The sequence below is a fragment of the Bombus vosnesenskii genome, unplaced genomic scaffold (assembly GCF_011952255.1).
Source record: "Bombus vosnesenskii isolate JDL3184/JDL3185 unplaced genomic scaffold, Bvos_JDL3184-5_v1.1 scf7180000013383, whole genome shotgun sequence".
Classification (NCBI taxonomy): domain Eukaryota; kingdom Metazoa; phylum Arthropoda; class Insecta; order Hymenoptera; family Apidae; genus Bombus; species Bombus vosnesenskii.
In genome coordinates, this window is record NW_022883012.1 from 829,587 (window position 1) to 854,640 (window position 25,054).

Consider the following 25,054-nt stretch of genomic DNA (forward strand, 5'->3'; position numbering starts at 1 on the left):
CGCAAAGGTTTTTTATGTTTCGTTTCGATAGACTCGAATAACACCGATTGTGAGAATCGATGTATGCCGGTGATTCTATCACTTTTGGTCTCGGTAACATCTAAATGTCACTCGATGCCTTGGAACGTGACCGAACCAGCGTACAACGTAGCGTACAACGGTCCCCTTGAAGCGTGCTAAGTAACATTTTACCGAATCGCGATCCTACAACGATTAAACGCCCACGGCGTTCGATCTTTGATATTACACGACAGACCCTCGATCATGATCTACCAAGAATCACCCTTATCCCATCACCTTTTATCGTCACTTTAGGTCTCGAATCCATCATCCGTGACGTTAACCTTCTTCGATCGTCCTATTCTTCTCTTTGAAATATCATTATGCAAACATGCTTACTAACATCTTAATCGTCCATGGAACTACGTCTCACGATTTTGTTCCGTACGTATAATCTTTCGAAGCTTACGCGTCGATTCGTCTTTAATTTTTTAGTAAGCATTCGAAAGCTCGTGCGTGATTTATTTCCGCTGTATCAATATCTATAATATTTGAAAAATACAGGTTGAAAGCACGATATCTAAGCACATTTCCGTTGATTTTCTAACTTTAATGACACGTTATAACAGAAGAAAAGAACGTAACAAGATACGGTATGAGATTCAACTCGACCAAAGACTGCAAAGAGTTAATCCAGATCTTAGTACAACATCTCCCCGAGATATGAGAAATCGATCATCCTCTCCGATTCGCTTCAGCCAAACCGCGTTCACTTCCATTCGCGACATTTTTATCCAACGCTTTCATCTCGGGAAACGCGGCTCCCTGGGGGTAAACTAGCGCATGTACACCTGGCACGGCTGGTAACGAGCAAGTAGAGAAAGAAGGAAAGAACGGGGAAGATAGAAAAAGAGTGGCGGTGCTCTCTCGCCTCGGCCAAGCTTCCCGTGAAAACCGGGCACGAGATTTGGCGATGGGCCAAAGCACAGTCGCTCGAGGGTCCACGTCCCGCGGCTTGGATTTCTGCTGATTTCGGGAGAGGCGGCGGCGGAGGTGGCGGAAGGTGAAGGAGGCGGAGGCGCCTGGGCGTCCCCAGGGGCAACAGGTACCCACACATACACGGCCATAAGCTTTTCTTCGCTGCAGAGAGATATGCCCGGCCACGTGCTCGCGCTAAATATAACGTCTGCCCACTGTCTTCTTCCTCCCACCATCGTAGGTCCGACCCAGCCCTCTCTATTTTGTTCGCGTTCGAGAATCTGTATCGCGACTGGATCCAATGTGTTTCTCCGTTTAATGGCAACTGCCGCTAATTACGTGCAATTAAACGGATTAGTTTTCGATTCGGTATTGGCGAATTTGTATACGAGAGAAGAAAAACGCGTATAAGGGGCGGGACAGTTTAGACGAAGTTCGTGGAAGTTTCAAATTTTCGATCGAGATTTGCTTATGGTTAGTTACGCAAGTGTTTGGCGATTCTGTTAATCAATGCGGTCACGTAACGCTTGTTGAGATATCACGAGTACGAAACTTGAATATCGCCCACCCCGTTGATTAAAATTACGCTTCCGTTTGGAAACCTTACTGATCTCCTCCTATTTGATGTTCCTATATCGATTTCGTCGATATTGTACGAGTTTGTACTTCGTTGGTATTCCTATAGGTTGGTTCATCCGACGTTCAATGGATTATAGAAGCGAACGACGCGATAAAGCTCTCCGTTCTCGTTCGATTCGTTAATCGCTGTTCCGATAATGCAGATTCTATTGTATTTCAAACGTTCTTTTAAAGTTTTCAAACTTTTGGTGCTTCCGGAAACTAATCGACTCGTTTATCAAACTGAACGTCCATCGGGACGCCAGGAAGGCGAAAGAACTCCGTTGGAACAGCGTTTCGACATTTGCGACGCTTTTCATAATCCCGCAAAGTGTCGCATCTTGATGTCGATCCGATTGAACCAGGATCCAAACGTTGTCGGCGCGATTTACCACTGAAATCCCTGGTGTATCGTCGGTTACGGGGTAAGAAAGTTCCCGGAGTCGAGTTCCAGCAACACGGCGGATGCGTATTGAATTACCGAGGTCGTCCTAGTTTCCGGCATGTTGGTAACCATCGGTGAATACCATTTTCGCTTTGCTACGTTCATTTTTCATGCCGGTAAATTCTGTATGACGAGTCAGCGCTGCTCCATCGTTTCCATCGTAGTTTCACGTTTATCACCGCGACGGATATCGGTTCGTTCAGAGACAATGTCATAGTGACAGCGAACAGGCTTCGAGGATATTTTGGTGATGCAGATGTGGAACTGTGGATGAGTTTGTTAGCGACGACGTGTTTCTAAGGGCCGTTGTGAATGACACCATCCTATTATTCATAGCCTTTTCATCTTCGAAAATGTTTTCATACCGGCATTGCGTTACGACAGCTCTGTGTCGCCGCAATGTGCCGATTCCACAAAGCGAATTCTTCAGAGGGCAAACCGATCGATTCTCTGTTTCATAAATTTCTCGATTCGTTGGTCATCGTGCAGTTTTTTTTGGCAATTTTTTTCACAACTAGTAGAAACAGCGCGATTGTACCAGACTATGTATACCTATAGTAAAGCACGGAAAGTTCATTGAATCTACTCGAAGGCCTCATTAGATTCGAACGCAGGAAATCGTTTTCGAACCATTTACGACAGGTATGGTCACTGGAAGCGATATAGCGGGGTCGTAAAATAAAACGTTTAGCGGTGACACCGACTGATCTAACTACATCTATGAACACAGGCATCCGCGTCAGCTTTTCCAAGTCATTTTTCATCATTGTTAGCGGTTAAACGATACGTTACAAACTTAGAGCTTTCAGAAATAAAATAAATCGGAAATTATAAGGGATTTTTAAATCAAAGGTACATCCTCGTTCATAAATATCAGGCGAAGTTCTAAACAATTACAACGATATTTATTCCAGAACTTGGAAAACGGACGAATATCTAAGTGCCTAATAAAAATTTCTATCAAGTTCGAGTTCCTGGCGACAGCTTCGTGTATTCTTTACCTTGCTCTCATTTATCTTGTACTTTAACACAGACGTGCTGCATATTTTTGTATTTTTTGCTGCTCAGGCTTTTCGACGTTCGCGCAGTAAATCGCGTTACCGTAGCGAATATCATCAAGTACTGTCATCAGGTTTCTGGAGGAAACTCCGAGTCTGATGGAAAAGCCGAGGCGAAGAAGTGAATTTGACTGTTGATTCAGAAGTTTGAAATTCGGCCGAAGCGACTGATACGTGTTTCCTCATCAAACATTACATGCTGTTCTCGTTGCTAAAATAAATTCAAACTGTCATCCGGTGGATTCAATTAGAAGCGAATTCCTGCCCGAAACAGTCGAAAGTCAATATTCGTCTTCTAAATGTAGAAACTTGACTCTTTATCCATATGGGTGGTTTCTATGTAGGTAATTCATAAAATAAGCGGCAATTAAGGAAAATTATATATTCTATCCGTAATTTCTCCATCCATCGTCGTTTTATGATTTCTTATGACAGCAAATATATCTCTTAATAGGTTTTTACTTAATCGTTTAGCCTCCAACGGTAGAGTGGATCGTTTTGACTCGACTATTTCTTTTATACGTTACATTTCCTGATGTTGCTTCTACTAATGTGATTAAGTAAAGTATAGGTTCACTAAGACAAGAAAATTAATCTACCGACGACTGCATCACTTTTGATGCAACGAACTTTCTCTTTCTTCTCCTTCCCTACCCTCCTTTCCCCTAGTTCTCTTACATTACACCTGCACGATCTAACGTGTCTCTGAGATAGAACGTTGAAACTTCCCCTAATTGGTCTACATACTGTTGCGAATGTATCGTATAGTTTCCATGAAAGCCGGTAGCATGCCGCAGGATCGACGAAATATCATTAATCCTGACCGAGTAATTCCTCGTCCTGATTTCGCGAATATGGCCAATCCTCCGCCTATTCGTTTCGTGAGGCGGATCGAAAGAGTGTTTTTGCACGCGTGGTCGTGATCGCGCGAAAGGAGAAACCTCGGAAGAAACGGGCTGATGGCTCGTCGGAGGTTGGAGGAGACGGTTATGCGAATAACTCGGGGCTGGCACGGACATACTCGGCTCACGATCCGAACCATCCTCCCTCTGTCTGCTTGGCCTGGCTGTCCAGCTCCTAACATGCCACGGCCAATTTCTGCCCCGCCACATTTGTCTCCCTTGCCAATTGCAATGCTCCGCGCCGCTTGCTTTTGCCGAATGGAACACACAGAACCAGGCGGCAGCCACGAAAATAGGGGATAGAGATAGGAGCAGAGCGAGAGAAAACAAAACGCTGCGGTGAAGAGTGTGTGTTGAGAGAGCGTGTGCGCGCCGGATAGGAGAGAAGCGAGAAAAGCGGGCTAAGCGGATTCCGGTGCGGTGGATAACTCGGCACGGTCAATGATCGCGGCTCGATACCTCGAATAGTAGAGAGTAGCGAGAGCTTGGTGGCGAGACGAACAGAGAGAAAGAGAGGGGAGCGAGATAGAAGTTCGAGTGCGTGCCTGATAATAGGAGCTCTCGGTTGGGTGGGCTGGAAAAAGGTCTCGATGGCGTCTCCGCCAGCCGTCGGGTATCAGACTACAGCCTGATTGAAATTTAGAAAATTGCTTGCGGTTGTATTGCTGGACCTATCGTACTCTTGTGATTATTAAGGGTTGAAGTAAAATATACAGTATTAAGGGATAAATTCTCGCAAAAAAATCACTTCTTGGTATCGTCAATTCGATATTTGTGAATATTTCTCTGTCAATTTTGGATCACGGTAGAGATCTAAGTTTAAATCGTCAGCTAGATGGAGGAATATTAATCAGTCATTAGCGCGTACGCTGTCTAAGATACACGGTAACTTGCTATCGTAACGCGCAACTGTTGGATGATCAATTCTGTTAAGTCGTGTCACTTTTCACGTAAATCTCTTAAACGTGTATGTAATTATACTTAATATACAGATGTTTTGCAGCTTTCCAACACAATAAATAGAGGACAGAGACTCCAATGAATGAAATTCGTTTCAGCTATTTTTATCGATCTCGTTCTCTCGCTTTGCTTTTATTTTTCATCCGGATCAAAAAGTTACGAAGGACGTACGTAATAGTTTTCTTCTATCGGAGAGGTTCGAGTGGCGTAAGAAATCCGATTTTTTACTTGGAAATTCGTCGTTGTCAACAGAAGGCTATCATTATGCGCCGTTGCGGGCTTTCACGAAATCTAACTGGCGCGACTACGAACGATGAAAAATGGTGGACGGTTGCACGCGGACTGAAATACGTTGTGGCAAGCTAAAGGGGACTAAGCTTGTGCGTTGTAAGGCATTCTCGGTGTCGGTAGTGTTGTGTCCCTTTACTGCAATGCAGAACATTGAATTTCCAACCGCAGTCTGTCTGCACACGCTCTCTTCCAAGTCGTTGTTACGGCTGCGAATGGTCTTCCGCATTCGAGCGATGATGCGTTTGATCACGTGTGATGTGTTTATGAGTTCTGTGAGGAAATTCGGTCGCGTTCTCTCATTTTTCCCCTTTGAAATTTTAGATCGCCTCTTACGAGACCGGGAAAATTGATTTTATTCTTGTTAAATTTAGCATTCGTTTTAAGTGGAAATTTGACCGTTTTATTTTCTTTCTCTTTCTTTTTTCTTCCATTCTGGAAGAAATTTTCCAGTGGAATCATCTCTATGGCATCTATGTCACTTATGTCAACATCGTCCGAAAATTTTGTGAAATTATTAAAAATCCTCTTTCGATGTCCAGGAACCCTGCAAGTTCCAACAGAATTTTTTCAACCATGTCGAATTATATCGGATTATATTACTTCTCTACGAACAATGCCTCGGTAATGTTTCTGCAAGATAAAATATAAAAATTGTATTTCCTAATTTTCCGTTGCACTTTGAAATTTCAAAGCTTAAAATTCTATATCTGCGTATTTTTAACATTCCTGACCATAACCGCTAAGCTCTCTTATGCCATTGAAAAATTACATGAAATATAACTTCTACAGGTAATTCCCTAAATCCCCGTGATATTTTTATAACAGGAAATATTAAAATCGTAATTTAACATTTTTTATTATAGCTGGAGATACGCAAATTCTAGATAGATAAATTCATCGCCATCGTCGCTAAGTCTTCCCACGCTATTTGTATATACATCGTTAGTTTATTGAAAAATTGTTTTAAATAGCGTTCGCTATAATAAAAGTACAGTAACGATGGCAATACAAAATTATAAGCGAGACACGAAGAGAAGGACAATGAATTCTTCTCAGCGAGACTGTGTATTTGAAATCGAAACAAGCAGAGGGTGGGTCGAAATAAATGGGATAATATTGTTGCAGCCGAAACGAGAGACATCGTTCGATAATATTTATCTTGCTATATGGTCGATTTAGAGTAGGTCGTGGCTTGTTCCGTATATGCACATTGTTGCATCTGCTTTAACGACGCGTTGTTATTTTTATAGTAGACAGCTTTCCGCCTCTTTCACCCTTTGCCCCCCATTTTTTGTCTGTTCAATTTTCACGCTGACGGGGATGGACGCGAAACGTTATTATTATATGCGAAGTCGGTGCGGTTTCTTTGGTAGTAGTGGATTTTTAATTAAAAACGCGAACGATCGATGTCAGCGACATTGGACCTTGAATTTGATTTTGGTTCGTTCGATTCGATCTAAATAATCAAGAGGCACAAAAATATTGCGTTTAAAGGAGCACGAAAGATATTTGGGAATTCTGTCAGATGTACAAACGATATGATCGATAAGTATCGAAAGTTGCCTTAAAAATCTGACGACATTATCGGTCTTATATTGTAGAATTTATTGTAAAAGGAACAGTCACGGTGCTAGAGGGAAAAAATAAATGGGTAGAACTGTCTGGCAGGCGCATAATTTCTACGGTCGACGATCGTAGAAACGCGAAACGCTTCGACGAAAGGGAGAACAGAGTAGAAGTTCGAATGAAGGTAGGTCATGATACAGACAGCATCTGGTTGCAGTCGCGTTATTTTTACGTGAAAACTCGGTGGAGATACACGGCGTCGAACAAGCACCGTGTCGTGTAAGCAAAGCCTCCGGGAAAACGAAACGGCGCGCGGTGCGGTGACACATCAAAGAGATGAGTTACCCCATCTCTGTTTCTTTCTCTCTTTCATCTTCGGAAATTTTCTCAATCGCGGAACACTCGAGCGATCGTCCTTTAAGTTTCTCAAATCGTAGAAATATTTCGTATATGTATGCACGTATCTAGCGTATTTCGATGCGATCGTACATTCGTTGAGTGTTCCATCTCTGTGTTTTACATTTTATTTGTTTCCTCGTTATTTGGAATATGTATACATACGTATTTATCATACATCGGTGACGTTTTTTCGATAGTCGAGTGAAACTGCATTGGTATTTTAGTAAATGATCGATAGTTTCATCGATGTAATTTAATCAATTTTACGTGCAGTCGGTTAAAAAATTCCATATTTACCTTGTGGTAAAATCGTGGACTTTCGCTTTATTAAAAATAAAGGGCACGAAGACTTTATCGACGGACTGCATATGTATACGGTATACAATATAAAAATGTATATAATAATATATATCTGTAAGACGATAAAAATACTCACGGATAAAATTCAAGGGATGAACATAAGTAGACTTGTCACTGACTGTACGTATTATTATTAGATACGAAAGGGAGGAAAGTAAAAGCACAGACACATAATTTCATAACGATAGCTGAGAGAAATGACAGAAAGAAGAGAAACGAGGAAACAGAAGGGGACTAATACTCGAATAAACTGAGTTAACAAGCAATTTCCTCCGATTCGTCCCGAGACACTCGAGCAGTCGTTCTCTTCTCCCTGCAATTAGAACCTGGTCTTGCGTACTTCCACGAAAATCTCGGCCCGGCTGCAATTATATATTTAGCAGAATTACACCCGCGGGAAGGATATAAACGATCGGCTGGCTGATTTATAATCGACTTCGTCTAATCAGGTATTTTGACGTTTCACGGGATGCAAGAAAACGCCACCGATATAATTCAACGAGGTATCTGACGACGAACGCGACGTCTTTCAACGTTTTTGGCATTTTACCCTAATTGCCATGCCCATCTTTCCGCCATGCGAATATTATACGCGGTTTCTCTTCATCCAGCCGATCCCGAGATCGGAATGAAACACACTCGGCTTCGTGTCTTTCGGTGCGGCACGGTCATCGTTCATCGAGAAACGTGGCAGCCGACGTGTCAGGATTACTTTCCAAATACATTAAACCCATCAACCATCGTTTCATTATTCATTTTCGACCGTATCAATTTTCCATTACCATTCGAACACCATTCGATGAAAAATAGATTTTCGCCAGAACCAAGGTTTCCGCGCAGCAATTGGTTACCTTTATGCTCTGTCTCTTTTGTTAAAATGTCCTATCTAACGCTCCTTGCACGTTGCGATGCTAAATTGTACTATCTATTTTGATACAATAACGGTCATTTTTCATGTATCTACACAGCCATGCGAGAATCACCGCCGTGGAACAGATTTAGAGTCACCGAAATGTTCAGTTCTGCAGGGATACGGATCTTCGCTCTTTGCTCGTAACGAATACTCCGATTCTGATATTTGCTGAATTTTCCATCATTCGTGATTAAAATCACTCGTTCGTTCATCGTATGGCACATTCTCGCACTATCGTTCTCGAAGAACGTCAAAATAGAGCCGGTATATTCGAAACACGCTTTCGTATGCATAGAAGAGGCTTAAGGGTGAAAGTTCGTCCCAGCTCGTTAGAGCTCGTTGATTCTCTTTAATTTTGCGTTGCAATTAGATGGTGTTCGAACGCGAAGAATCCCCCCTCTCCCTCTAATGAACTCGCATCCGTCATTTGCATATCACGTTTGTCGCGTCATTAACTATATCGTAGATAATTTTAGAGCGTTACCACTGGTAATTGAATTCTCGCGATACGCTTCGATGAAAGAGATCAACGTCAGAGGCAACAGTGCAAGATTTGTCAGTCTCTTTGCCAATGATAGGATTAATTATCGTTTTAGTATAATTAGTTTTGAATCTAAATCCAACTGTGCGAGTGTTTGCGCGTAATAACTTATGCCAATTACGAACCATATGAATGGACCGTTGGACTACATTGTAAGATCTGCTGCTCATTCATGCGTTCCTTTTGCACCACACCGAGCTTCTTCGGAGCCACTGCCAAACAGGAGGCCGCGAAGCCTCGAGATCTCAACCTTCGCTTTCGCAACTTTCCTTCTCGGGACTTTACGATGTAGGGAAAGCGTACGCGAAATTTCGCTTACGTAATGCTCATAAAGTGAATTTAACGTACGCTATACGTCATGTACAGTCGGACAATTTATCGGTTTTTGAAATAACACTTCTGCCTCCTGGTTATATATCGGAATGTTTTTAGTTTGATGGGAGTGATGCTCAAAAAGTTTCGAGCACCGTTCGGTATATCGATAGGAAAGTTGAGAGTTCGTGAGAAACCGAAGGATGACCAACGAATGCAGTCGATAATGGATCGCGAAACTTTGCGTTGCGCAACCGAGGCACGGTGAAAATTATTCTTGGGTGCGGGCATCGGTGCACAATTCACTTTTTATGTATCGACGTTGGGCTAAAGGCGGAACGTTTTTATCATTTACATTATGACTCATATTCAACGATCGCCATCTTTCGACGTACCAAATATCACACGATAGCACGATTCTCCAATTATTTATCACTGCGCGTAGTTCCTCTATGATAAAGACTGATCGATCGTATTTACGAGGCTGTAAAAGGATAAAAAAAGAACGACCGAGAGAGAAAGAGAGACAGACGTAATCTTTAATCTTACGTAAGTCGGTTGAAATGGCACGAAGTGAAACGTTGCCTGCCGCATTATCGTCGACTTTGCGTGTGCCGCGAAAGAGATTCCTGGTGGAGTATTCATCCTGGATCGGTTCCACGATTACAGATTATAGCACCAATTATACTTACCACTTTCTTAGTAATCGCGATAAATTATCCGTTCGACTATGTACGCCGAATGACAAATCGCCGACAGGTGGTTTCGCAGAATCGGCTCCCTTTCAAACAATCAACCAGAGAGCTAGCTGATCCCTTCGATCGTCTTTTTTGATCAGTTGTTTGTTACTGTCGTTGTACCGTTATTTCCGATCTAGTTACCCATAGTTCGCTATTAGGGATCGTCGGACAGATACGTATTTTGTTATTGATTTCTAGCTTTTTAAATTTTCAATTTCAAATCGATTTTTTAGGGAATGTTTTTCAGTTGTATTTTGTTGAATTTTCAAAAATGTCACGTATATTCAAAGGTACTGACCTAATTTCAATGACCTAATATTTCGTTTTCTTATATTACAAAATATCGCTCTTGTTATCTAAGCAACGGCGTGCAAAAATCTTTCTCTTTAAGGGGTTAATCTCCTCTACTTCTCTTCCCATTGCTTTAATCTCTCCGTTACTTTGGATCGCTTCTTCGTCAGATATTTTTAGCCACCGCGTAGGTTGCACGTTGTATCGCGCAACGGGAGGATTTTGCCAGGTTTTACGCGAAATCTGCTCGAGCGCTTGGTGGCGGAGGTGGACGCACGGGTGGCAGAAAATCGACGAATTGTTTCGGAGCGAATGGTTCACCGGTGGCCGGTTAGAAAGTGGGAAGAGCATTCTTCGACGAGACATTTTAATTATACCTCGTTACTCAACGAAAGTAAAAGTCTGGCGATGTGCAGGATCGCGAGCGTGCAGAATAAATCGTGTAAAGCGTCGTTCGCTTAGAACGTTTCTTCTTCTTTCTGTCCTCTTCCGTTGAAAACAGATTTATCGTCGTGTCACCTATACTATCGACGAGGTAACAATTTTGGATTCGTGATCTCTACTACGCGTGATTTCTCACTTCGATTTTATGATTTTTCGTTTTAATTTCATCGAGGTCTTTCATCGAGGAACATGAAAAGTCGCGAATCGTAACCCAGTAAAGAATATGCAATGGTCTTGCAGTTCCAAACATCGTCCAATAAGTACAGGGATGCGACCGATAAAGATACAACGCAGAGCACATTTATTACCGGGACAATTCTAGTGGGCGGAATCGAGCCATTAATTTCGAGTTATCCGCTACCGTGAGTCTCGTTGCACGCGGAGGAACTCGCAAAGAACAGCGTTCGGCGCGAATCTTCCACGAACGAGTGTACAAATATCGCGCGAGCAAATAGCCAGGGGCATAGCTCTTTGTCGGCAACGAGATACGCGGTGGCTGTATGTGTTTCACCCCGAGTTCATCGTTCCTCGTCCATGCGTGTAAACGAACGGTCATGCTTTATACCTTTATCTTTTTAATCTGAAATCGTTAACAATAGAAATCACAACGGTTACGATCCAAATTAAAAAGATTATAAATATGTCGGAGATGTAAGGATAACGGGCCTTTCTTTTGGAATTTTGGGAAGATACCCAATACTTTGGTCTAGACTGTTCGTTATAGCTGTTCATTATAGTATTATAACAGTGGGCTTGGGGTCGAGGTGACACAACTGGTCGCCGAACGTAGCCACGGTCACGGGACCAACGTTTTACTTAACAGTAGAAGTACCAATATCGAGGGACACACGCTGTATTAACAAACAAGCCCCGAGGCAGGAGCAATGACGGCTCTACGCGGGTCTGCCTAGTAACGGCGCCTGGAATTTTGTCGATAACCCCGATCAATACGCAATTGACAAGTGTGATCTTGTCAGTCTTTTATTCTTATGATCACCTTGGAGAGTTTACACACAACGTCTGGTCAGTCGGTCAGAAAGATACCGTACGTCACAGCTAACGTCACTTTGAGTTTCTAAACATATCCAATTGTACAAAGAGTTATCCCGTTGACCGTGGATTCGTTCGAACCAAAGAACATTGTCTTTACTTTAAGAGTGTCTAACAATCACGTTTAATTGTTACACTCAGTTAAATCAACACTTGTATATAACATTGTAAATATAAACCTCTTTGAACAACTACGATGGCTAGTCCTAATGAAGATACGCAACGCGCCCCTAAAACCAGCGCCAACCAGACAAATCCGACAAATATATAACACAAATGTACGATTAGAAGAGAATCAATATGGTAGTTTAAATGATTTTTTCAAAAATAATCGTATACATGATCGACATTCTTTGGTACCACGACAAAATCGTAACAGTTTCATTCTAAAAATTTCAAAATTTTCTTGCCAATTTTTATAAACCTGAAATAACGAAACTACCTAGTTATTCATTGAAAAAGTCGATTCAATTATATATATGACATTTCATATTTCGTTATACTTGATTCATTTCCGCTTATTAGCCAAGAAATTGGGCTTGGTAACGTAGGTCACGATATACTATACGCTATCTTTATCCCGTACTGTTGCCGAACTTGCCTAACATAATTATTTTCTTTGCTTTTGATTCTACAGCATATTTCATTATAAGTTTCGGTACATGTACTCGTTACATATTTAGATCAAATATTTAGACATTAAATACGAAAGTTGCGTTAACGCAACATTTAGTTTTCATTTTTTTTAGTGGCTATAAAAAGGAAATTTCAGAGATCGCCTCGATATGTTCTTCGTTTCTATCTCTTTCATTTAGATTCCAGGATTATATGAAATTTAAACAAATTGCAGTATCTGTGACATGATAAATTAATATATGGCCCTTAAAGAATTAAAGGATAGAACTGTATTTTTAATTGTATCAATATAAATCTAAATTAGCATAAACATCCGCAGTTTAGTTATGCATGAACGATCCGATCGAGGAAATTCAAGGTTCGCGCGCGCGTTGTTCCGTATCGAGCGACGTTATGTCGCGTTACGTGGCGCGTTACGCAAAAACTCGCGTGACGAGGCCTCGTGTCAATGACTGGAAATCTCGTGCGTTGATAGCGTGCGTGCCTCTCTGCATATCCTTTGGTTCTTGGATAATAAACCGGCACCGCTCCACTTCGTATCGACTAGCGTGTTCTCCTGCATCTTTTGCTTCTTCGAATTAGTTTTGTACGAGCGTAACTTTAATTTCCGTGTCCTCTGTGGTTGCGTGATGCTATTACGCTTGAGTCTTCAAATTTTTATTTTGGCATGTACAGCGTTGCGGGTTAATTTAGCAGATGATTACTCGTGACATGAGAGAAGCAGGTACTTCACGTCGTGGACACGTAATAGTATATGGTGGTTATTACACGGTAATTTTCATTTTTAGAAAATGATTTCATTGATATGACAGAGTTAATATAGTTTTCAATTCGCAAGATAAGGGTATCAATTGGATTATTCATTTCTTGGAAATTCTAGCTCGATGATATAGCAGAAAAAGCGTTTCAGCGATAAAAAGAGCTAATGCAAAGTGCAAGAAAGCGTGAAAAAGATTTGATTAGAAAAAATAGCGTAAAAAGATTTCTGAGAATGAAGCAAGAACCGTCGTAATATGAAAAAGGAAGGAACATAAAAAGTAAAGACAGTGACATTGATGATTCCAGGAAGTTCTTGAACGAATACGATCTTCGCGAGCACGATCAAATTCCTGGAATATCCTAGAATTCTAAGAGACATATCACAGAACTCTGAAATTGACTAGTTTTAACCAGCTTGGAGTTATATAAGCTCGTCGATGCAAAAATATGACGTTATACGATCGAGTACCTGTACCTTACGATAGTGGAGTAAGATAATAATCGGTTGTCAGCGTAGACCAAGCGTCCAGTTGCAATTTTGAAAATCCTTTCACCGGTGTGTCAAAGCAGTCAAAGCGCGACCTTCGCGAGACTTCAAACAGAAAGAAAAACTGCTTTTGTTCTCGAGCTACAGGTTTCAGTCGCGTATTCTTTTGTAATTTCGAGCGATGCAATCATCCTTATTAATCAGTTGTTCGTTAAAATAAAATGCGCTCGTTTAAAATAGTCCGATACAAGGAACATTAACGTGTTCGTATTTTATAGCGATATCGAGAGAGATATACGTTTATCTGATCGCTACTGCGTTACTCGGTTCATTGATTCGAAAATTTCTTTACATGATTAACGCAACGTGCTCGTTAGCTTCCGCGAAACATGTCGCGGTGAATCTCATTGCACAATCCGCAGACTTGTTCGAAATTGGTTCTTTTATTTAGTAAAATCGAGGACTTCGAAAGAGGAACTAGTGTCAAATATTCAGTCTAATATTGTAATTTATACACAGGATTTTCTATGTATATATACATATATATTCAAGATCGAGTGACTTACAATCGCTAAAAGCAAACGTGGATAAGAAAGAATCGAATGAAAAACGAGTAACCCCTGTGCGACGATCAATCCCCATGAACGCGATACATATCGCGTACAAAGCAGAGAGTCGAGAGGAAGCCCTCCATTTCAGGGGGCAGCCGAAGAAATCCTATCAGCCGAAAGAGACGCTGAGAATCTAATTTTTCCACGAAACGAAGAGCTTTCGAATAACTTTGAACACAGTGTGTGACATATACATGGAATACACATTTTTATGAACAATTACGAATCGGTGATATCTGTCGCTTTATACTTTTAATGTCAATCCTTTACTCAAATTTGGTAATTTTACAAAATTCTAAATAACTGTTTCATCGGAAGATTTTTTTTTTTTAAAGATTCACAATACTTTATTACGCGTTGTTCACTTTCCATTCGAAACGAATTGTATCGTATCTGTAATACATTTGCAAAAGCTAAAATCAATTCAGCTAAAATTGATTTGTCTTTATTAACGTTTAATTCCGTGCTTACAAGAACTTTCGATTAAGAAGAAACTCGGTTAACAGGTTAAGTTCTTCTAAAGAAATTATAAGGGAAGGAATTAATCGCACATAAACAAATTTATCGCTCGTAACAAACGCGCTACACCTCTGTAGTTATCGTTACCTGGTTTCAGCCGGGTCGAAGCAAATGGCCGATGAAAATCGATTCGTTCGTCGGACTGACGTTTATTCTTTGTTCAAGAACGTCATGTTCGCGCGTGTTTGGTCTTTCCCTCGTTCCACTTGCAAAACGGAGACTCGTTGTGTCACCGTGTTCCTCGCAGCCTGTATTTGTCATTGCCGCCCTGATTCTGATTTTTCTCGTTCGCGGTTCCACGAAAGCGTGATTTGCAGTTTGTCGAGTGCGCCTTTTCGTTTGGTTCGAACGGGCAACGATTGATAGCGATCATTGTTATAGGTGGACGTACGACAAACGCTCGGTGCTATTTTTTCAGTATAGGCGGAAAATACGTAGGCCGGACGACAAGTTATTTACTTCTTTCCTCTAATTTCTGTTCTAAGAGGTGATTTTCTTGAGAGATTATTAAAATTAAAAAATGCTACATAGGGCGCTTTAATTAAATTTCAATTTGAATTTGAGGATTTGGAAGTCTGTGGATTTGTTGTTAAATTAGACTTACCACGTTTGAGAATGATCGTGGATCAACGTCTGGAGTCCATGGTAGCGGAATTTATTCCAAGTTTGACATAGATTCTCAAATTTGACAGGGAATGCGCCGTGAAATATATCCAACTGGTCACCTCCGCGAGAGCAATGGGTCCGTGATCAGCAAGTGTAATGACGGTCGCATTAATATTAATATTCGAGCCGTTCGTCTCTGAGCGAATGCACGTTTGTTCATCAATATTTGCCTTAACGTACGGCACCGGGTGCACCTGCTGTTTACCGACGCCTGTCATTTCTCTTGGTTTTAATAACGTCGAACGACTCGTTTCGACAGCGCCCTATTTAAAAGCAAAGCAAGTAACGCGACATTAACGCAACGCGATCGAAATTTATCTGCGTTTATCCGAAACTTTACGAACTGCAACAGTTATATTTCAGGTTATGTTTCTTGCTTGTTGCTTTCGCGAAGTTTGCATGGAAAGTTTCCGATAGAGAATAGAGAACTTTGAATATTTCTACTCTTTTTTCGTCGACTTGAACATTGTATTTTCTGCAAATTTTTCTATACGTCTGTAGCTTCGTGGCGTGGGAACGATGGTTTACAAGTTTTCAGTTATGAAATATTAAGTAATACGAAAGTGTGTTTAATAATAAAGTAGCCTCAGCGACAGATTCACGACATATTTTTATTCATTCGCTCTTCGAGAAGTCTCTCTTATTTTTATTACGAACCTGGGAACTTTCTATCTCAATGTCGCTCTTTAATAAGCAGAAAAGTGTTTTTGATGTTTTAAGAGGAACACTAATACGATATTCAAAACAAGGAATTAAGCGTATACGGAACCATCGTCCCGTCATTCTCTTATCAATATCTTTACAACGCGTTCTTTTTTCCTCCGGGATATGTGCGTCTCTTTCGCAATTATCCTTCGATATCGCTTAAAATGCAATAATTCAGCGGAAATTGCTGTACGCGTATCTTATCGGCGTTGTAACGACGAGAATACTTTTTAACGTTCGTCACTGACCAGCAGTGAAGCGGAGTTACTGTACGTACGTCGCATGAATATTTCGAGGAATCGCGCTTTTTCATTGATGGCGTTTTAACCGAGCTTGTTTGCGGAAATTCGGCGGTCTCGGGAAAGGCCACCGTTTATAAATATGTGATTCGTTAAGGGAGAATCGGGGCAATATGGGATCTCGTTTGATAGTCTACGAGTATGCTCCGTCTACCGAAGTTAGATACAGTTATATTCCCAGGTGTATGTCCAATTTTAGGTAGCACCTGTGTCGGTCGGTAATTATATTTAATGAGAATGTAAATAATTCCGGTCAAATCTCTGCCAACTTTCCAACGAGTCGATGAAATTGCCGTGTAATTTAATCGGTGGCGACTATTCCCGATCGTGGGCTTTATTTTAATGCCGAAATAATTCCAGACCCGGTGTTCGTGCTCGAATTCGTGGGATCTTCCCTAAATTTGCAGATGGAAATTAGAAAAGGATTACACCTTTTTAATATTAGTTTTACGGACTATAGGTTTTCGATGACATCACGGAGTATAAATATAAATCGTTTACAAAGTTTACTTGTAGAATTGTACTCTTCTCTTTTTTTTTTCAACCAAACATTTTACTCTTATGTAAGGAAACTTATTACCACCAGTAATTTGTTGTAATCTCTAACTAGCGTAACGTTGGTAATAATTGTCCGAGATAACTTTGTTTTTTATCGTGAAACTGTCAAAGATAGACACACCTCGTTTTACACGAGTCAAGTCGACGATATCGACAAATCTTATTTACACTTTTACAAAAGCAAGCTCGATGTATTTTTTATTAGTGTCACCGCTAGTAGCAAGAAGCGGCATAATATTCGCGAAGCAACGTCTAAACGACGAGAGTACATGAATAACGGTGGCTCGACCAGAGGGCTAAGGGTGCGTAAGAGTCGAAAGACGACAGACAATGGGGTGGAAAAGGAAAAATAGAGGGAGCGAAGGATGGAAAAGTCAAAGGTAGGAAACGGTCGTGCGGGTATCGGTGGAAAATGGGGTGGGCAGGGGGTGTGGTGCGAGCGTCTGGCGGCCTAGAAGCAGCTCGAACGAGGTGGTGGGGGTCGACGCGGCCATGTGCTCGAGCGTCGACGCTCGATCGGTGATCAGTCGTTGCCGCGCGCTCACCGAGTGAACGTTCGGTGTGTACGTATTAACCAAACGTCGTCTATTACTCCGTTTCATCGTGATCGACGATCGAACCTGACGAGGGACAAAATAAACGAAACCACTGATCAACCGACCATTGTCCGAAACCAAAAATACAAGAAAATAAAAAGAAAGATCGAACAGAGAGAATTTATCGGAACGAAATTTGTCGTTCTACGATGACGTCAGTGCACCCTAACGATAGCTCGTCACGCGTGTGATCAAGCCATTAAATCCTGAAATAGGGGATCGAGGATAAAATCGCGCGAAAAATCGGTCATCCCCGAGTAATCGTGTTGGAAGATGCCAAGGTGATCCTGTTGCTTGCCTCGATCGTTTCGTCACACGTTTCCTTGAGGCTGTTCGGCCTATAAATCGTAAATCGTAAATCGTAAATCGTAAAGAAAGAAAAACGCGTTAGCCGTGGAGTACGCCCCGTGATCGTGTGGTAAATCGTTTATTTCTGTTCCGCAAACGCATCCTGGCGCGTTGTTTTCGCCATACAGTGGAATCGTTGACGATTGTGCCGCGATCATGCACCACACTGCGCCCTGGTACCTACCCTGGGGCCTGAAGCTGGTGCCTCTGCCGATCCCGCCTGGACACCCCGCTTCTGGCATCCCGAATCCTGGATTGCACCTGCTCGCCCCGTTGCCAGGCATCTACGCTCCTGAACCGAGAAAGGTAGGATAGATTCTTCGTTGTACTTGCCTCCGTGTTTCAACTTTTGCTATATCGATCCGGTGAATTTCCGTCGGCGAATCGACGTATTCATTGTTCCGATTACACGAGCGAATTACGAATTACGATATTTTGTTTCGTGGATTTTCATAGATTTCTATTTAAGGGTACAGTGATATTTCATTTCTTAACGCGCAATGGAGTAATTTTTGTGCGCGTCGTTTCTTGAAAACAAATTTACGATTAAAAGTTTTATCCGCCTTATCTTAATGAACATCGAAGAAGACGATTGTCACAGACTTCTTATCTACCGAAACGTTAATTACCAATTAATTAAATTTCTACCGATGGAATTTGTATCTCGTAATATAAGATATTAGTCAAACGAAAAGTCACAGACGATAGAATGTGAATCAATGAACCATCGTACGAATTTTCTATACATATTCCATAAACGAAATTATGTCCTAGCTTTGTTTATTATGATCGCGTGAACGAGTAGGCTTATCATATAATACGCGACACCCGCTTTCGGCGAAGCCTTCCTTTGTCACGAGCGTTTGTTGATGGTCAGATTAGGAGGATAATGTTATTGGTCTCGGTCGGAATGACCCCCTAAGGGTATAACGCGAAAACAATTCTCGGAAGAGGCTGACGGGTGGACGCGAGAGATATTAACGCGCTGATAACGATGTATATACATTAGTTTAAACGGGAATAACGATATCAGGTAGAATAATGCGATTACTTCGGCTCAAGTAGAACAGATAGCACGCGCTTTCGTTACAAATGACCACGCGAAAAAACACTACCGCGAATACCTAACGTTAGCATCTTATTAGCTTTATATTTGCTTATTGTCCACGGCACGAGGCGGTTCCGTCGTAGAAAAAAATCTTGCTCCGATGCGATGTTTATCCGAACGAAACATTGGCATTGTGTTGCTCGAATCACCAGCTCTGTTTGCTCTGATTAAAAAATCTGCTTTCGTCGGTCCTTTCACGGTGCCTCGCTTATTGTGCCCATTTCGTTGCTATTAATTATAATCCAGTCGCGATTTTGACACCGAGACGTTGTGTAAACGAGCATCGGCTCGTTAACTAAGTTAACGCAACGTTGAATGCGCTCGCGCGCTTCTTTCGCGTATCATTTTATCGAGTTATATAATCGGTGCTTCTCTTTACCTAACGAATTCGGAGAATTTCGTTTCTAAACGTCTCTTCGAGGCGAACGTCCTCGCGAAGAAGGTTTCATCTTAAAACCATTTAAATCCGAACGTTAATTATCGCCGATCCCCGACCGTTGTATCTTATTCGTCGTCGCAATTGAAGGAACTTGCCCGCCGCTGATGCATATTTTACCGATCGCGAGAACGATTCTGCTTCGTCGCGGGGATAAATGCATTTTTTAACGAATGCGCCGATCCGAGAAGCTGCAGATCTGTTTTTGAAGCTGAAACTTCGTTGGCGTTAATTATCGTCGTCCGGGAAAACTTTCACGGTGAGAATTAGTCTCCGTCAATTACGCAGATTCTTCTCTCGCTTTTTTGTGCATTCACGCGGTCATACGACGCTGTCTCGTATTGCTTACAAATATTGTCGATAAAAAATTCGAAATCATTCTCCTAATCGAGAGGAAAGACGCATTTTTCTATTAACTTTGAGTTTATCACTCGGTGAATATGAACTTTGTTTCGCGTTAGCCCCGTACGTGTACAACTTTTTTGCATTTTTAACGATTCCAACGATTTGAAAAACTAGACAGCCGTTTTTTTTTTGGCTAGAACTTGGTCTACGTTAACTGTCGTTTTTTTTTATATAATTATGGAAATTGTAAGGATTTTTTTTTTGCCTTGTTTACCGCGAGTTCTGTAAGTTAGAGTGCTCGTGTGTTTCGAAATAATTGATTCGTATATTCTTTCACGTTACTTGTATACGATATCGATCAAAAATGTGGAATAACTTTTCGAGGAAATAACCAAATATTTTTTCGTAGGCACAAAGTGAATCGTTTATCTCGAAGCCTAATTTTTGTCTTTGCTATTTTAATCTTTTCAAAAATCCGAATAAATTTTAAAATAGATACTTATCTGTTACATTGTGTATAGCCACTGGCTTTTACAGTCAAATATTTGGAACTTCCAATAAAAATAAAGGATCTTCGAAGAAATAAAGATGTCGAAACTTTGTTTAAACTATCAACGATCAACTTTCAGCTTGTGTATACCGATAAAACTTTTTATCAAAAAATTTTCTAAAATAACAAAATTCAAGCTAACTCGAAAGAAATGATTTCCAAATTATTCCTCGGTATAGGTATATAAACGCAATACAAACGCGTATACGTAGTTACGTACGATACAGCCTTTCGTTGATTCTCGATAATCGTGCTAAGTATTATACACCGGTACTCGAAAGTTGCCAAGGATGCGGAAAACAAATAGACGCTTAGGAATCGGCTATAGTTCGCGTTATTCCGGTCGCTGTTGCTGCTCTGCTTACAACAGAACGTACGTTTTATGGAGTTAGATTGGTGTGCGCGCATTTTATGAAATACAATGAGTCATAGATTTGTTGGAATATCAATTTATGCGGCTTTTGTAGCGTTGTTCCTGGTGCTGGAGGAAAGACATTCGCGTTGTATTGAATTTCAAACGTATTAGAATGTTTTGTATTCGTCCGAGAATTGCTCGGTCTCGAACAAAATGTATTTTTCCATATCTCGTTCGCATTTCAAATGTTCGTTAACGTCAGAAAAATACAATTGGAACGAAAATGACGAGAAGCAGAGAGAAAATGTATTATTTGTAACGTTGACTAGAATTCGTACGCGAGGTAGAGGAATCTGTGACTCGTTGCACGAAACTGAACCGTCGCGTGGCCGCGTTGTTTATTTCAATGGAACACCAGTCGAATCGTTGGCGGTTTCGCCATTTGCGGTCTAGCTGTTGGCGGTCGCGGCTGAAATTTGTGTTATTAACAATTAAGGCGTCCGAATATCGGATGCTCGTGTGAAACGGGAAACGTCGCGCGAAACGATAGATAAAATCGATATAACTTAACACGTTAGTCGATGACGAAAACCATTGTTTACGGACGTTCGTTTCATCTGACGTTTGAAAACCACCATCGGAAACGATGGAGTTTCGAGCACATTTTATTCGACCATGCGTGACAACCGATCCTTTCCACGTTGTGAACGATATTAATAAAATGGATTTCATATGAAATATGACGCGTGATTTCACTTCGCGTAAATTATTCTGACATTATTTTATCACCGTTCTTCGATCTTCAAATTTTGCAAATACTTGTACGGATTTATGGTTTCTGCACACGACGTGGTAAGAAACGCTTCCGATACCACGTGAAATATGTGACTGAGACGACGCGTAAGGTGTGCAGGAACACGTGTGTCGCATGTTCCAGCACTTATCAACGAAGAACGAACCCCCGTGCCGTTTTGGTCTTGTCGGCTATCGAACCGTAGGCCGTTATTATCAGCAAGAAACGAAGCTCTATATCGTAGCTTTTTTATTTAGATATTCCATATTTTTTGTATATTTCGCTTAATTTCTGACAAAAGTAAATTACGCGTATCCTCCTTGTTAGACAGTTCGTAGCGAGATTTAGCAACAGTTCGAACTTGAGTGATATAAGGTATTACATGTTTCAGTTTAAAGTTGATAGAACATTTGATCCCAGTTATAGCCAGAGGCAAAGAATTAACAATAGAGAAACGTTTCACGTTTCTTAAATATAACTTAAAATGCAATTGAAATATTCACCTTTCGACTGACGCACGATAATATTCGTCGGATACATGGAAAATTTGCCCAAACAAAGTACCATATAAGCATGTACGTGTCTCTTGGATCGTGACCAAGGAACGAAGGGTTTGGAATTCAATTTGGAATAGAATATGCCGGCTATACTGATATAGCCCTGAGGCTGTTTTTCATGCTCACGAAACACGTTTGACTCGGTGGTTCCTAAGTGATAACTTAGTAATCACTTTGACCTTGCGAATGCGGGTTAATATCGAATACAGCTTCGGATAAAACAGGGTCTATACGAACCGTTCGCCCGTCGAAAACTCTTTAGTTCGACAACGTTCACGTGTAAGCAGTTGAGAAACTTTTATTCCCTGTCACGTAGAGCAGCATTCGCAAAACTCGACGAGTTGGTCATGACTCACGAACGTGGCTGACGTGTTCCTCGTTTGCTTTAATTTCTCTTTCAATCGTCTTATTAATGTAGCCACGCGATAAAAGATACAGAGAAAGAGGGCACGAAGAAAGAGAGGGAACCTGTTCGAATTTGGACGACGATCGCAAAATCTTCCGTTTTTCAACGACCATAATGGTTTAAAGATCCTATTGGAATCGCTCGAAATTGGCAGTCTTCGAAGTGCAAACGCGCGTCGGTGTGATCGTGTTTCAGATTTGGACGAAAGTCGTCGCAAATAGAAATAGCACTGTTTTACGACAATAATATCTCGAATTTACGAATTCTCCAGTTTTTCAATTTTCAGTTTAAAATTCTCAAATATTCGATCATTAGAATATGCTAATATTTAATTTTTAGATTTTTTCAACATTTCAATTTTCGAATGTTCAAACATTTAAATATTCAAACTTTCAAGCAACCTTCGAACCGAGCCTCGCGGTCGTAGCAATTTCAGAAAACATTGACTCGAGGCGGAAACACGTGTCGTTAGGATCGTGTTTCGAATTTTCAATGAAATTCACCGCAAATACAAATTGCACGGATTTACAATGTCCAAGACCGTGGTCATTATTATTAGAGTAATTTATAAATAGCGAAGAACGGCTAACGTTGCAGTTCTGCTTCGCTAATTTCGACGTTTGAATATACGTATACTACGGTGTCAGAACTCCTTGTCGTTCATAATTTTCGTTGTGCGGTCACTGCAACGATCGTTGTGTCGTTACAAAGGTTCGTAAGACCGTGATATTTAAGACCGACATCTTTTTCAACGCTAAGTCTACCAAATCCATCGAAATAACTGCGTTCAAAATCGTTTTTGCGATTACGAAAATATCCTGGCGCCTTTAATAAAATTATTACATATATTCCTGCTCGATAATTTTACGAAAATTCCCAATATTATTAGTTGATAAATTGTCGTGCAAGATAGTAGCGATAACGATATCAACAAATTTATTAAAAACGGACTCGATCGATTTGACTTGCAAGGGGCTCGCGTCCATTTCGCTGCTTTAAATCGCCTTCTATAATCGTACAAGATACAAAGAGAAGAAAACCTGGCACGTGATATCGAACGTCTTCGAAAGTCGCTCGATCATTATTCAAATTCGACGTGAACGTGGAAAAAAGGTAACGGTGTTCGACGATTCCCGCGCAGTCATTCTTAAAATCCATCAATGGTGGTGAAATGGGTTCGTTCACCCGAGCTTGTTAAAGCGAACGATGCAAAAAGCGTGGAGGAAGAGCGGACACTTAGTGGAAGTTCGAATCGAGCAAGTGGCGACCCGAGTAGATGGGGTCGAAGCGCGCGTCGTAAACGTCCGCTGGCTGCATACCTATAATTTGACGAGCACTTTGCCATCACTTTACCATCGTTTTGCCGCTTTTCAGCCGGTTTTACGCGTCGCGGGGCTCACCTTTGCCGAGACACTGCATTACCGTAATTCGTGAAATATGAAATTCACGAATTTACGGGGGAAGAAATTGCGCGAAAATCGTATCGATCCGTGCAATGTCGTAAAGGGCAATCTGCTTCTGAATAATTTTCCAGACGAAATATCGTTCGGAATTTTATCGACTGCCGGTCGTTTCCAAATTTTTCTCAATTTTTAAGTTTGATAATGACCGAGAGAAGCTTGACTTGAAAATTAAAGAACTTGGACAATTGGAAAGTATTGTAGTTGCTGCTACTTCGGACTTCTCCGCAACTTGGTTCAAAGGATCCTTGTCTTTATGGTTCGAAGGTTGTTGTTGGACCTCCTAAACAATTCGCATCGAAGTCGTAGAACAACTGTGAAAGCAAAACTAGGTTGTTGAAAATCGCGGATAATTCTTTGCGTAAATAATTAAGTAAATAATCATTTTGTGGAATGTTCGATAGTACAATAGATACGCAAGACGACATTCAATTTTGCGACCAATTGCAAGCACGATTTCGGCAACACGAAATTGATCATTGAATTTCATAATCGTTTATCTTATTTTTTGCCTCTGATCTTCGTACGTACGTAGTCTAAGTATACCAAGCGTTATTTCGAATCTTGTATAACAAGCGTTTATTTTCTTTACATCTGGAGGTAACACTGAAACTCGTTGTTCCACGCAAGAGCGAAATAATTTAAACGCAGGCTTTTACCCGTGGCTTCGCGAACATTTCTAGCTTCTACCGTCTTAATTTCCCCCTCCCTTTGTCAGTCTGGTTGCTCTAGTTTCGTAGAGCTTAAAACGTTAATGGGTTGCGAGAGAGAACGTTGTGCGTTTCGTGATCGAGATCGATTTTATCGGTCGTGTAAGTCTTCTCTTAGAGGCACATAGATCCGGGATCTTGGACAAACTTTTGCGTTTGAAACGACCACCGACCGTATCGTTACTCGTATATATCTTGCGCGTGTCCCTACCAGCGTTTCCTTTTTCCCTGCTTTTATGGACAAACCTTTATTTATGTGCGTGTATTAACTGGATATGCAAT

The 25,054-nt window shown here is 41.1% G+C and overlaps 1 protein-coding gene across 2 annotated transcripts in view; it reads left to right on the plus strand.

The window, feature by feature from the left end:
* Positions 1-25,054, plus strand: part of LOC117237616 (RNA pseudouridylate synthase domain-containing protein 2-like) — a 174,690-nt gene that overhangs the window by 19,167 nt on the left and 130,469 nt on the right. The window contains exon 1 of one of the 2 annotated variants that reach the window (XM_033501765.1): positions 17,616-18,358. The exons of the other annotated variant lie outside the window; for it this stretch is intronic. Within the exon in view, the coding sequence (XP_033357656.1) occupies positions 18,209-18,358 (150 nt within the window). The 5' untranslated portion in view covers positions 17,616-18,208. Of the gene's footprint in view, positions 1-17,615; positions 18,359-25,054 lie in introns of those variants that run through there. 2 annotated transcript variants of the gene reach the window in all.